Source organism: Liolophura sinensis, chromosome 9, assembly GCF_032854445.1.
Source record: "Liolophura sinensis isolate JHLJ2023 chromosome 9, CUHK_Ljap_v2, whole genome shotgun sequence".
NCBI lineage: Eukaryota > Metazoa > Mollusca > Polyplacophora > Chitonida > Chitonidae > Liolophura > Liolophura sinensis.
Window position 1 is genome coordinate 3,999,182 of NC_088303.1, and position 16,206 is coordinate 4,015,387.

Sequence of the window (16,206 nt, forward strand, 5' to 3'; positions counted from 1 at the left end):
AAAGTTATTTTCACGCCTAAAGAAGAAGAGCGGAAGTTTTTTAGTGCTTGTATGTGTTATGCCACTTCAAAGGTTCCGTATTAAAGAGTAAAAAGCAAAGGTTTCAAGTATCCTTTAAATCAAAATTTTATATCTGATTTTAACAACAATCGAATAAATGAATAAATCAAATCTGATTTCCACCTTATCTTCGTACACTAGGAATTAAAATTTACAACCCTAAATAATTTTAAAACATTGTTAAGATTTACTGAATATGCCAGTGGAATAGATATTTAAAATCAGCTAATCGGCCAACAGAACTTGTAACTAATTAGCAGATTCCATCAACCGAGACGAGCGTGGCTTTGGAGTAGTCTCCCCTAGACTGGTAACAAAATGAACAATATTAAAATCATCAAGAATATTATTTGATTTTATTGTTGTTTAACGCCACACTCAAGACTATCTCAGTTATGCGATGTCGGCCAGTGAGTTGTACAGATGGTAAAACGAAGTGCCTTAGGTAAACCACGAACCTTTGGCAGGTTAGTGACGAACTTTCCCAGGCCGCCAGCAAAGTCAAGATCACTTAGTGGATGACTTCTCTTTGTCACTAAGGTCTCATACAATGGTCTCTATCTATAATCCTTAAAAGATCTTGAGCACTGGGGTAAATACAAATCTAGTACAAATCTAGTAATTAATCACCCACAAAGTGAGAGCGAGGAATTCTCTGGTGAAGAGCAGATCTGAACTGCCTTTGAACTCACACTTAAACTTAGCGATTACAAAGCAAATAAATTTAACTACTAGACCCTACTGCACGGACATGGCGTGGATAGCAGACACACTTATCAGCTATGTTACAAATGTGTTAAGTATCGGTGCGTCTGTATATAGGTCTATGGTCAGGGGCTCTGCAGTTGAGCTCCAGACAAAGATATAAGCCGCTTTCTCAGCAACGGTCCGTATACCTGCTTAATTGTAACGTTCTCGTCCTGGCCTATGCCAATTTGCCCCTGGCTAGTGATGCAGCACACTTGAGTCTACCTCTAGTTGTTTTGTGATAGGCTCCTGGCGAATTCCGGCTCCCCTCACTCATATCTGACCGCCGTCATATTAGTGAAAAATTCTGGAGTATGGCGTATGCACAATTCAAATAAATAAAGAAATTTCACTAAACAAATTACTCTGTCAAAATTATATTTACAAGTTAATTAAATTAAAAACAGCAGACCTATTCTTAAGGTAATATTTTAATTTTCCCAAGCTATAAGAAGATTCATGTAGGCCTATATATGTATATAAGATATTAGAATAAAGGGTGCGCTATTAAAATGAAACTATCGAGTAAACATTTTGTTTTTACAATCTCAGTAGGCTAATCATTGATATATTCATTAGGCCTACCAGTATATACCATATGTAAGGTAATCAGTTTGATTTATGAAAGCTTTGGCAATCACATATGATAATCACAGTAGCGAAAGCATTCTGCTTACCCAAATCACAATCAGACAATAAGGTGTGTGCTGATTCACTGTACTGATATAACAATAGTATGCCAATATTAACTAGTTGCATTGATATAAATGTACTTACATAATACTGAAACCAAAATAGTGTATTGAGACACAACATACATACTGTAGTGATATAAACACAAAAAATAGCGTATCAGCCTTTGACCAAATCAAGGAGTAAATCATTTCAATCTCAAGATGGTATCAGTCAGGGCTTTACAATCTCAAGATTGTAAAGCATCAGGACTTTACAATCTCAAGATGGCATCAATCAGGGATTTACTATCTCAAGAAGGTATCAGTCAGGGCTTTACAATCTCAAGATGGTATCAATCAGGGCTTTACAATCTCCGAGTGGTATCAATCAGGGCTTTACAATCTCAAGATGGTATCAATCAGGGCTTTACAATCTCAAGATGGTGTCAATCAGGGCTTTACAATCTCCGAGTGGTATCAATCAGGGCTTTACAATCTCAAGATGGTATCAATCAGGGCTTTAAAATCTCAAGATCGTATCAATCAGTGCTTTAAAATCTCAAGATGGTATCAATCAGGGCTTTACAATCTCCGAGTGGTATCAATCAGGGCTTTACAATCTCAAGATGGTATCAATCAGGGCTTTACAATTTCAAGATGGTATCAATCAGGGCTGTACAATCTCAAGATGGTATCAATCAGTGCTTTAAAATCTCAAGATGGTATCAATCAGGGCTTTACAATCTCAAGATGGTATCAATCAGGGCTTTACAATCTCCGAGTGGTATCAATCAGTGCTTTATAATCTCAAGATGGTATCAATCAGGGCTTTAAAATCTCAAGATGGTATCAATCAGGGCTTTAAAATCTCAAGATGGTGTCAATCGGGACTTTACAATCTCAAGGTGGTATAAATCAGGGCTTTAAATTCTCAAGATGGTATCAATCAGGGCTTTACAATCTCAAGATGGTATCAATCAGGGCTTTACAATCTCAAGATGGTATCAATCAGGGCTTTACAATCTCAAGATGGTATCAATCAGGGCTTTACAATCTCCAAGTGGTATCAATCAGGGCTGTACAATCTCAAGATGGTATCAATCAGTGCTTTAAAATCTCAAGATGGTATCAATCAGGGCTTTACAATCTCAAGATGGTATCAATCAGGGCTGTACAATCTCAAGGTGGTATCAATCAGGGCTGTACAATCTCAAGATCGTATCAATCAGGGCTTTAAAATCTCAAGATGGTATCAATCAGGGCTTTACAATCTCAAGATAGCATGACTCAGAGCACCGCAATAAGCATTTAATTGAAGACGTACAGTACAGAGAGTATAAAACGACAGTGTGATAGCTGGCAAATGGTCACACGTAACCGGTGAAATACGGTCTCTTGTCAACTTATCTCAATTCGGTTTTTATTCTGTTCATGTAAATGCTTAAACAATAGCAATTATACACACCCTAGCATCATGGATTACACAGAATTACTCTGGAAAAAGTAGTGTTCCTTTTATAAACACCTTCGTGTTGCAGTTTGAAAACGCGTCCTATTGTATTGTCATAGGAAAATTTTGTTTTTATACTCAACATGTGAAATGTTTAAATAGTAATGCGGTGAATATTTCTATGTAACTCAAATTGTCTCGTAAGCATGAATTTGTGTTAATATTTAGCGTAAAAGGCGATAAGCATGTAAGAATGGGTACTATAGTAACATAGTGTTTACATAGTAAATATCGCATGTTTACTACGTAAGCAGGTCACATGTTTACAAAAGTAATCCCTCTTACACGTTCTAACGGAGTTTTAAATTAAATATTAACACAAAGTCATGCTTACCGGATGTTTAGTATACATCTCTGTAGTTACTAAACATAGATAATACACCACGACACGTTTTTAAACTGTATAAAAGAAACGGAAAGGTGTTTATACACGGAACAATAATTTTCACAGTGTAGGTAAAAAAAATCCATCATGTTATTTGCAATTTATCAGACGTCACTGGTCTGGTACAATTACTCAAAATGCTGTGCTGTCAACATATAGTAACAACAAAACAATGCAGAGGAACGAGGAGAGTCCCATGAAGACACAATTCAGAGAATCATAGTCTCATGATGGCAATTCACCGTCCGTTCAAACAGACTCAGGAGCTCATTAAAATAGAACATGGCTTCCATAGGTTATATGTATCATCATGCAGAGCAGCATAATCGAATGAAGAAAGCTGAAATTAAAATTTGTATACAAAAATATAAAGACAAGTACTGCAAAACAATTTAAGCTGGTCTAAATCTCATTTGTAGCCTAGCAATACAAACTTATTAGCATACATGTAGATTTCAATTCAAATTGAATAACATGTATAGATGATATCCATATCTCCGAGTTCGTTATACACGTTATAGTCATTTTGTTGTATACAAACAGGATATGTCGTCAAACACTGGGAATATCGTTAAAATATATCTATGTTTTTATTTACATACATATCTGTTTTCAACTTTTCGGAAAGACAAACAATACCATTATCGATACTGTCTTCAATGTAGTTTACAATGAACCTGAATATAACCTTAGTTTGAGATGCCACTATAATAGCTCGGCTACCGGTATCGTTGACACTTTTAATTCTAATTTCTAATTAATTTTAATTCGGTTGACACCCGAATTTTAATGTCGTTGTGAAAAGCAAGAAAATATAAATTTTAAGTGCACTTGATTTGCAATCAGTTGATGGTTGCAGTCTATATTTCATATCCAGCAAACACGGACGCTTTGTTCGATGCTTTCACGTCGCCCTGCCGTACTCCACCGGACAAACTATAGATTATCTTGTCCCAGAAAAATCTGTCTCCGACTGTGATATAGGTGACGGTTTCCAGACACTTCCTCAGATCTGGTTCCAGTTCCTCTTTGGGTACGTCTTCAAGCAGAATGATCACCATGTGGCGACGTCTCTCGATCAAGCTTTGATGCATGGCCGTGCGAAACTCGTAAATGCACCATTCGCTCTTCGTGAAATTCCGAGATAACACGAGAACGGTGTGACGGCTTGACTCCACGGACTTAACGACATTATCAGCGATGGATTCCCCGACCTCAAAATCCCGATGGTGAACACAAAGTTTGAAGGCGGGACCTTTCTCTTTGTTCTCCAGTCGCCTGACAAGGGTGTTCAACACCCAGTTATCGTCCATACTGCTGTACGATATGAAGGCATCGAAGGGTTTCTTCTCTCCTACAAGTTTGCTGAACACAATACCGCAGCGAGTGTACAGTAAAATGACCATTTCTTTGCGATATCTGAAGACGAAGACAGAGGCAAAGACGAGGAAGAATAAGAGGAAGGTGAGAGAAGACGCGATGATGATGAATGTCACATATACCGGTAGGGCAGTTTCCTCACACAGTATGTCTTCTGCGGTCACGACACCGAATGGCACGCCGACCAAACGATCCGGGTAGGCACAGGTTATGTTCCTGATATACTCATATTTCCCCAGCCCCATCCCTGCCAACCGTGGATTGTCCCTCAGTAACTTGAACAGGTGCTCGTTGGTAAAGCAATCACACGACAGGGGGTTGTTCCTCAAGTTTATCACGGCAGTTTTGAGATCAGCTAGTGTTTGAACGTTCTCCGCGGTAAGCCGTGAGATATTATTATATCTCAGGTCTATTTCACCAACACCGTCAGCAATCCTTCCGTAATCTATAAAGACAAAATCTGAGATATTATTCCATCTCAGATCCAGATATCGCAAACTTGGGTACCCGTATCGCCAGCGTTCAAGTCCTTTGGGTAAGACATTGTAGTCTGCATGCGAGAGGTTGTATAGCAGAAGCCGGGGGAAAGCGGAAGTTAACTGCTGGCTGGCGAGATGCAAAGGCGGGCGACTGTACCTGTCATTTTTGCTTTCATCGAAATATTGCAGATATTTGTACTGACATCTGTATGGAATAAGTTTTCTTTTTCTGATCCAATCTATCAATATTTCTTCTGCCCTTGACACCAGTTTCGGATCGTCGGGAATGAAAGTCGGAGTTACCTTTTCCAACACAACTTTCTCCACCTTTTCCGAGGAACAAGCGACATCTTTTGAAATGTTCAAAACATTTTGAGTCCTTTCGTATAACTGGGTCATTGTTAAGGTGGTGTCTACTTTCTTTAAGATCAGAACCCTAAAATCCAGTCGTAAATCATTAAAATCCGTGGTATATTCTGAATAAAAATCAGGGATTCTGCAGTTAACAATTTGCAGGTATATAAGACGAGGTGCCTTAAACGGCCAAGGAAAGCTAAGGGAAGTGTTCAGTTTGTTAACACAGAGGATCTTCAGTACGATGGGCTGTCCGTCAGTGCCATTGCTCCAAGTCCGGAAATCAGACAGGGCCAGAGAACCGTGCGTAAGCCGACACGAAATTTGAATCATAGGCTGTGACCAGTTATAGGAGGGCGGCTCTGGGTTCCAGTCAATAAGAGGTCCAGTCCTCACGCAGTCATTTTCCCAGCCCAGTGACACTTCATCTGAATACTTCGGTTCCCCGGTCAGCTGGTGAGCCAGCATAAGGAAAGGAAACAGGACAGAAGTGACTGTTCTCAGCATGTTTGTGTACACGTCTGCCTCAGAAAAGTCACTTTAGGATCTTAGTGCAGGAATACCGGGGACCACTGAGAACATAAACACCCATCCTGTATATTTAATAATGTTATTTCCTAAAGGTACTCAACTGTAATTTATCTGTAATGTCTTACAAAAATCAAGATCTTGTGATTTTTAGTCTTAAATATTCCCTTAATTATAAAACGATTTTGAAATTTCCCTTCCTGGTGCGTAATATATTGTAAAAGTCTCCAAACTGTAGATCAGAGGTGTTCACACAGTGCTTACCAAGATGCAACTCCAGTCAGCCTGCTGAGATATGTAATCTTTACGACAGCCATATAAACGTCGACCTCCTCAGTCGGAAAGAGTGGAGAAGTGGAACAAACTTTGCATCAAGAAGGTTTAAAGCTCAGGATAACGGCCCGCATGTGTGTTATGTTGTATGCCCTGAGGCTGTAGTATGAAAAACATCGTTCATTTGAAATGAGTTCAGGCTGCACAAAATAAAATCCTAAAGATCAGTGTCAAAAAAGAGCAACTCTTGATCCTTACTTCCTTAAGTACAGTCCACAAATGTACATTCTGAAAATCAATGTTGCACGACAGTCAAGACAAAGTATTTGTAATTACTTAAAAGCACAACAAGACAATGTGACACTCCAGTGTAGCAAAATACGCGTCCATCACTCGGCAGGAAGTCTTACATCCACTTAGTGATCAACGTTCATCAGACTCACCATCCCATTAAACATACAAAGTCTGGTTCTCCCATTACAAGCACATCAGATCTGGTCCTTCGTTACAGGCACACCAGATCTGGTCCTTCCGTTACAGGCACACCAGATCTGGTCCTCCCATTACACGCACACCAGATCTGGTTCTCCCATTACAAGCACATCAGATCTGGTCCTTCTTTACAGGCACATCAGATCTGGTTCTCCCATTACAAGCACATCAGATCTGGTTCTCCCATTACAGGCACACCAGATCTGGTTCTCCCATTACAGGCACACCAGATCTGGTTCTTCCATTACAGGCACACCAGATCTGGTCCTCCCATTACAGGCACACCAGATTTGGTTCTCCCATTACAGGCACACCAGATCTGGTTCTTCCATTACAGGCACACCAGATCTGGTATCCCATTACAGGCACACCAGACCTGGTTCTACCATTACAGGCACACCAGATCTGGTTCTTCCATTACAGGCACACCAGATCTGATTCTCCCATTACAAGCACACAAGATCTGGTACTCCCATTACAGGCACACCAGATCTGATTCTCCCACTACAGGCACACCAGATCTGGTTCTATCATTACAGGCACACCAGATCTGATTCTCCACACCCGATCTGGTTCTTCCATTACAGGCACACCAGATCTGGTATCCCATTACAGGCACACCAGATCTGGTTCTTCCATTACAGGCACACCAGATCTGGTTCTTCCATTACATGCACACCAGATCTGGTTCTTCCATTACATGCACATCAGATCTGGTTCTTCCATTACCAGCACATCAGATCTGGTTCTCCCATTACAGGCACACCAGATCTGGTTCTTCCATTACAGGCACACCAGATTTGGTTCTCCCATTACAGGCACACCAGACTTGGTACTCCCATTACAGGCACATCAGGTCTGCTCATCCCATTACAGATACATCAGATCTGGTCCTCCCATTACAGGCACACCAGATCTGATTCTCCCATTACAACCACCTCAGATCTGGTTCTCCCATTACAGGCACATCAGATCGGGTCCTCCCATTACAGGCACACCAGATCTGGTTCTCCAATTACAGGCACATCAGATCTGGTTCTCTCATTACAGGCACACAAGATCTGGTTCTCCCATTACAGGCACACAAGATCTGGTTCTCCCATTACAGGCACACCAGATCTGGTTCTCCCATTTCAGGCACATCAGATCTGGTTCACCCATTACAGGCACACCAGATCTGGTTCTCCTATTACAGGCACATCAGATCTGGTCCTCCTATTACAGGCACATCAGGTCTGCTCATCCCATTACAGATACATCAGATCTGGTCCTCCCATTACAGGCACATCAGGTCTGCTCATCCCATTACAGATACATCAGATCTGGTACTCCCATTACAGGCACATCAGATCTGGTTCTCCCATTACAGGCACATCAGATCTGGTTCACCCATTACAGGCACACAAGATCTGGTTCTCCCATTACAGGCACATCAGGTCTGCTCATCCCATTACAGATACACCAGATCTGGTCCTCCCATTACAGGCACATCAGATCTGGTATCCCATTACAGGCACACCAGACCTGGTTCTTCCATTACAGGCACACCAGATCTGGTTCTCCCATTACAGGCACATCAGATCTGGTTCTCCCATTACAAGCACACCAGATCTGGTTCTCCCATTACAGGCACATCAGATCTGGTTCTACCATTACAGGCACCCCAGATGTGGTTCTCCCATTACAAGCACATCAGATCTGGTACTTTCATTAAAGGCACACCAGACCTGGTTCTCCCATTACAGGCACACCAGATCTGGTTCTCCCACTACAGGCACACCAGATCTGGTACTTCCATTAAAGGCACACCAGACTTGGTTCTCCCACTACAGACACACCAGATCTGGTATCCCATTAGAGGCACACCAGACCTGGTCATCATATTACAGGCACATCAGCAGATACTAAGATACCACTCCTAACATTACTCTCCTCATTATTGGACGCTACTGTTGGATTTAGCGGTATTAAAATTACATATATATGTGTTCGTCAGATTTTGTTATCATCTCAACTTCCTGAAGCAAAATAAATGAACAGTTATCTTCAATATAGTCTGTGTTTGCTCCATTCCAGGAGAAACCTCAGATCAGCAGAACAAACAAACGAATGAAGTGAAGAATGTCAGCAAATCTGTTACAGCGACTTGCAACGTTCTCACTTTTTGGTACTCGCATCCATATACATTATATGTATGCCTGTAGTATACAATAAGACTTCCAGCATAGACAGTAAGGCGAATTACAAAGTACTGGCAATCACGTTACATTTACACGTGTATTTCGAGAAAGATATGTGCATGTATGTATGTTAACACTTTAATATATAAATAAATTAACAAATGTGAAAAAACAACATTAAAACAAATCCCTCTTTGTTCAGATGTAAATGTAGTTTGTCTGGGGCCTAATTAAAGTTGTGCATGTGCGTGTCAAGTTGGAGAGTGTTTGAGGAAGTCACTGTGTAAAACAGACAAGGGTGTCTTACTTACAAACACTACGAATGCTCCTGACTGGATCCTTAATGGACCAGCTACGGACTGATGGAGTTGCTTCCTGTATTGCCATGGGTATGGCGATGAGCAGTTTTTGGATAAGGTGAGGAAAGAAAGAAAGACCTTGTCTGGAAACTAAAATCCCGTTATATAATTTATAAATGAAATAATCTTGAGCATAGACTGAAACATCAATCAAATGAATGATCTAATACATTGTCACAGACATTGTGTGCGTATAGGCAATAAAGACAAAATTAAATATACATGTATTTAATGAATTACTGACATTTATGTACCCCCCCCCCCCCCCACATAATACACATAACAGAGACACGTGGGTCATTCATTTTGCCAAAGCGTGTAAACTCATCAAGATTGCTTTCATAGGGAATGTATGTATGTACAATGTAGGCCCCTACGTATGCTTGGGATTAAACGTCGTACAGAACAATTTCCTCAGTTGTTAGCGCGCTACGCAGCGCAATGACCCTGAAGTCTCTCACCAGTGCGTTCGCTGTGAGTTCAAGTCCAGCTCATACTGGCTTCCTCTCCGGCCGTACGTGGGAAGGTCTGACAACAACCTGCGGATGGTCGTGGGTTTCCCCCGGTCTCTGCCCGGTTTCCTCCCACCATAATGCTAGCCGCCGTCGTATAAGTGAAATATTCTTGAGTACGGCGTAAAGCACCAATGAAATAAATAAATAAATAAATAAATACAGAACAATTTCCGGCCATGTGACGACGTGGAGTCATTATGTGTGTGAGCCCATGCCGCCAAAGCGCTACCGCCACTGAGGTTACATGCCGAAGACATCAGACATGACACCCCACCTATGCAGTCACATTATACTGATACCCGGGCAACCAGTCATGTTTCCTTGCTGAGCGCCTAGTGAGACTGAAACAAGTCCTATTTTTAAAGTCTTTGTTGTGAACCGGGTTTGATCCAGGCTTCGAGGCGGATGCTCTGACCATTAGGCTACCGAAGCGAAGGAACGATACTATATCAACGGAGAAACCGATGGAAGTCATAATTTGATTTTAAAAAAAGAATTAGGTTCCACTTATGTTTCCTGAATTCACAGACATACGCGCTAAAAAGAAGCGGTCCTTAATGGTACATGTAACGACACCCTCTGGTAAACAACTGGATACGAATTAAAGTGAAGAGCATAATAAGGAAGCTTTTAAAGGCAGCGAATAAATTATGTGCATTTTAAATAAAACTGAAGTCTTAAAATTTAAAATGAAAATAAAAATGATATTCAATGATATTACATGTCATGAAAGCAACAACAACAAAAAACAATCAACACATATAAATTTATCAACCTCCTTTATTTTGATACACTTTGATCATTATTTAATATTCAGTATATATAGCGCAGGCCATAAACAAGTCCACCTTGTAGACTCGTGATATTCTTTGTACATGTATGTATACTCATTGAAGATTAGGCCCATACACATGTGTTAATGCACCACATAGAAGCCGGGCCTATACAACAGGTCGAAAAAAAACCTGCTGACACAAGTATGCATATCAGAACAGGTACATTTACCGGTTTGTCAAGTTGTGTGTATGACGATTGGTGTATAGTTACAATTATACCCCATTGCTACTCTACGCGTTTTTTAATGATTTGGTTTATTTATTTATTTATTTATTTATTTAGAATATTTCGCTTATATGACGACGACCAGCATTAATTATGGGGATGGGGGGGGGGTTGACGGGGAAGAGCTGGCAAACCTATCCACGCACGACAGGAGAGGAAGCCAGCATGCATGAGCTCACAATCATCACACTGGTGAATGGCTCCTGGGTTATTGTTCTGTGCTAGTACATTAACCACGCCCCCCCCCCCCCCCCGACCACACTCACACTCTCAGACCAAACGTCTGAGAAAATACATTACCTAGCTGTCAGTCAATATAACATTACACAAGTGACCTGTAGCCGTTCATGAAATAACTGCAGGATCATATTAATTTGATGCGGAATACATCACGGTAAGGAGATTTTTAATCATAAATCGTGTATTAAAGTGTATAGAGTATATATGTTGTTTTTCAGATTGTACTTTTTGTTTATTTTCAGTTAATAAAATTGGTAGCTCAGAATGGTCTTTGTTTTATTTGCTGTATATCATCCCAGAAAAACATCTTCGCGGGTGTTATGTTTTTACCTTGTTTAATAGTTACAAGAAAGTAATGTGCCTATGACAAAAAGGCAAAACATGTTTCGACACACACTCCACCCTCATTCAAAATGGTCAAAAATAAAAAATTAAAAAATAATAAAAATAAAAAAAAATGCGTGACTTGTCACATTTTTGACAGGTCCTTCCCCTTGACATATATTGCTAGCTCCCCTTGCTAACAAGCGCCCACTTTTTTTTCATACATTGACTTTAAGAGTTTTATCACTCTTTGTCGGTTTCGTGGACAGGGTGATAAAATCATAATGAACTACAAAAAAAAAAAAAAAAAGAAAAAAAAAAGAAAATAAAGAAATACGCCGATGTAACTGATTGGGCATTCCTTAAATATTTGAAGGAAGCCTAAGTGATTTGCAGCCTGTCTCAATTCGTGACAAATGTTGGAGTCGAATTGTTCACCTACAAAATGTACATGTAGGCTACACAGATGATACTGGAAAAATATGTATACAGGCTATTTGGGTTAGGTGCATTGTTTTCAGATGAAAACAGTCGCTATTTAAACATATACATGTTATTTAATACAGATATTTACTCAAGCGAGACTGACTTGACATTGTCTGAAAAAACGAAAGTGCATGCAGTCGTTGGCAATAAATATAAATCTTTGACACAAGCTGTGAACACAGTGCTTCATGTTACTATAAACCTAAAGACCGCTAACTCGATCTACTCTACTGAATAGGCCTAACTGGTCTATGCCGCCTGAATGCAAGGTCCATTTTGATGCCAATGCAGCTCAGATGATGTAGGCCTACACAGATCCCGTAGGCCTATATACATTGAATGTGAGATTCCAAGCAATAAGTTCATATTTAAACACAATGTTTAGTGTGATTATAATAGGAGACTTATGAAAGGCCCCGGGTTGGAACTCCGACGCCTCCATCTTGTGCATAGCCTATACCAACGTGCATACGAGACTGCACGCGAGGTTCAAGGGTAAAACATCTTTTTAACGTTCTATGTAATTTCATTCGTCGATCTCCATTTCTCTTCCACTTTCTCAGTGGTTATTATTACTAATATATCACAGTAGGCTGGATGATTGCGTAAGGAATTGACTGCAGGCATAAGAAACCGTTTTCTTAGTTCAGTCTCATTTGTGACTGTAATCGACACAATTATAGGCCTAGTCCTACGTGGTAATCATAAGATTCCGTCGATGGTGCAAATACACGGCTACGCATTTTAACCAGTCCTTTCCTGTTTTATCGGCGTCAATTTTTTTGTTTGTTTTTTTTTGGGGAGGGGGGGGGGGGGTGTTTTTTTTACAAAGGTGAAATGCGCTTCAACGAAGTTGCGAATTTACAACGTTTAATCTTATATTATCGCGTAAATTATCAGTTAGATTATCCAGTTAAACTTCCACAGACAATTCTTTTTCTGACGTGCTTGGCAACTCTTAATACCCGGCGAATCAACGTTTAATCTTGAATTCTTACGAGGCCATTTAGAGCGCCATGTTAGAGTAACCAGAAACTCAAAACTGTCAAATGTTTTAAAAGGCAAATGAGGATTTGAATGACATAAAGATCGGTGGGTTACCCCAGGTCCTCCGTTAAGTAAATGGTGTGGTTCAATATTAGTTATTACTCCTGATTCCGGATTGAAGCAGGGGAGACAACTTTTGTCGGTAAAAAATGCCTACCTCCCGCCATACGAAACTGTGGAAGGCAGTCTAGCTCTGGAAGATGTGTTTAAAGATGGCCACCACGTACCTGGGAAGTGTCACTGCTGATTACCGGATTCATTATGAAACAACGATGCTCTGATCAGCCGCTTATTGTCAATTAAAGAAGGCATCAGCCTTGTCTTTGCTAAGGCAACACTCTGTGCACCTATTGTCATCGAAACAGGTAAGTGATGATGGACGGGAAAGAAATTTGTTTGCTTAGGCCTATTTGTTTTTTTTTTGTTTTTTTTTTTCGTTGCTCATTTATTTAGATTTGTGTGACATTGGCTGACGATTGTATGAGTAATTAACTAATGCTTGATAGCTTAATTCCTACCTTTCCTTTTGTGTTACTGAATGAATGCATAAAAATATTGCAAGGTAATACTGGGTACTTTTGTGTGTGACATTACCATGTTGTTTCTCATTTGAACTTTTATAATTTTTGTTTATGTAGCAAATAATGTCATTCTGACTGTTTAACTTCTGTGGAATTTAGTTGAAAACTTGCCTGTTATAGATGCACCGTATCCAGCTATGCTAGTGCATGTGTAATGGTCAAGATGTAGTCTGAGATTGCTTTGGCCTTAGGTTTGGCGAAAATTTGTTCGGGCATGGATGGCCCCAAACCAGGGCCAGAGCGTGCTACATTTAAAAACCCAATTCAGTTGCCATGGCAGTGTGTGAGGATGTAGGAGACAAAAATTATCTATCAAATACTTCTCCATGGCGTTGTAAGTTTGCAGACACTTATGTTGCTTAATCTGTTTGTGTGTCGATTCATCGTAAACACAACGTCGATCTGTATTTCCTAGGCTGCATAGGTCAGTGATTCCTTAGTGATGCTCAAAGCGAATGGCTGTACTGATAGCCTTGACATATTTGACAAGGGCAGGTAACTTTATCAGATTTTTAAATGGATCACACTGTGACATTGGTTTGGGGCCAACCTTAGCCCAATACAAATACTTTGCCCAATCTGATGTCGGAGTATAATCTCGGAATAGTCATGATGGTACTTCACTCTCAATAAGGGCAGGGCCAATAAGGTTCAATTGAATTAAATGTTGAGGCCTGTTTTCAACCATTTCTGATATTTACCGCCCTCAGCATTTAACCATCAGCAGTGGTGTAACTTAATTTTTGTTGGTGCCAGCCATTAGGACAGCCTGCATCTCAAGTGAGCCTGCCCTCACTGGAAAGGACATGCCATCAGGGCAGGTAATAGCTTTACAATGTCCACAGCCAGTGTTCGACTGCCAAATATTACCAACTGAAATGTCTTTGATGGAATGGATGAAACATCGAAGCACGAACATAAGATACGTAAATTGATCATTCCCTTGTTTTGGTCATACTACTTCAGTTAAATTAAAGGCTGAGGTCTGTAATTTTTAACGATATCTAATATTTATCTTTGCGGAGCGAAATGGGCATTTAAATACACTTTAACACTGCGGCAAATGCTAATTTTTGGTTTGCGTGAAAGAGAATAAGACCTTTATTACCACTCCTGCGAGGATAAATCCATTCCCTAGTCGAAATGTTGACAAAACTACAGAAATATTTCCTTCTGCCTTGACAGAATAACTTTGTGCTGTCGTGGCAAGTCAGGTGTTCTTAAATCTCAGAATCGCATGTTAAAAGATATGGCAATCAATCTAACAAGACAAGACTGCAAAAACAGTCTTAAATGATAACTAGCAATAATTTCATCGGTCATCATGGATGTAGAATAGAAAGAACAATTTGCCGAGTCATTCGATTCTGAAGGTTCCAGTAAAGGCTTGTAGATATCATGTACACATCTGCTTCGTTGTCCATGTTTTGTGCCTGTGGCCTCAGATACCATCTGGATTTTGGAGTCCCCAAATGTGCCACGTGTGCAATATACACTTTATCAGGTTTTCTGCATTCATCTGAAATTGATTGAAATTTGCAGGAACGATCGAAAAAAAACCTGTCTTCTCAGTCCACACCAGAAATCAGCGTATTTCCACTGTTTTGGAATGGAACTGAATCACGGAGAACACAGAAAACTTCATCACCCATTGGTGGAACTCTCGTGTTTGTTGAGTTAACAACAATAACAACAGAAGAGTAAAAGGGTAATGTGTGACATCCATTTGACATTACGAGTTCAATTTATTTGTAACGGAGAAATTCGGTATTGAGAAATAGTGGCTGCCTGATTGGGCAGGCTACGCGAGCCTATAACATGCCTGTAGCGATTTTTGCCTGCATTTGGTATGCGGGCAGGCGATATTAAAGCTACACCACTGATCAGTCCATTCCATAAGAACTTTGTGGGACAAAGTGGGCATTATAACCAATGAAACAGCAGCACACGCAAATTTCTGGTGTTGATTTAAGAGAATAAGCTTAATTGGCCTTCCAGGGGTATTGTAAATTCATCCACATACAGACGAGACAAGGTGGGAGCTCTCACCATATGATGTACATATAATGTGTGATTTTATCTCAGTTGCTAGCTTGAAATGAATATGCTTCTGATGACTATGGCACTGTTGTCACCTAAAATCATGTCTTCTAGCCTCAGTACTTAGCAAAAGCCTCCACCCAGTCTCGCCTAAATACTTGTGAACTCCTGAGATCCTGAAATGCTAATTGAGCTATTAGGACTTGTATTACCACTGCTTCAAATATAAATCCATTCCCTGAGTCAAAATATTGTTGGAAATATAGAAATATTTACTTCTTGCTCGTCAAATGAACTTTGTGCATTCATGGTAATTTGGGAGTACTAAGATCTTGGAACCACACACCAAAAGACATGCAAATAGATGTAACAAGACAAGCCCATGCTACCAGTTTTAAAGTCAGATGTAACAATGAATCTATCAGTCATTTTGGATGTAGAATTAAAGGAAGAATTTGTACAGTGTAAAACACAATCAAATAAATAAGTA

General features: G+C 40.1%; 1 protein-coding gene across 1 annotated transcript; it reads right to left on the reverse strand.

The window, feature by feature from the left end:
• Positions 1-4,048: 4,048 nt before the first annotated feature.
• On the reverse strand, positions 4,049-6,057 carry LOC135475022 (toll-like receptor Tollo). Its single transcript, XM_064754752.1, has one exon. The coding sequence runs from the start codon at positions 6,055-6,057 to the stop codon at positions 4,237-4,239; it is 1,821 nt and encodes a 606-aa protein (XP_064610822.1). The 3' UTR covers positions 4,049-4,236.
• Between the last annotated feature and the right edge of the window lie 10,149 nt (positions 6,058-16,206).

Bases quoted from the DNA above. Each gene is read 5' to 3' on its own strand.
- LOC135475022 (XM_064754752.1), bottom strand. From the start codon at position 6,057: ATGCTGGCTCACCAGCTGACCGGGGAACCGAAGTATTCAGATGAAGTG.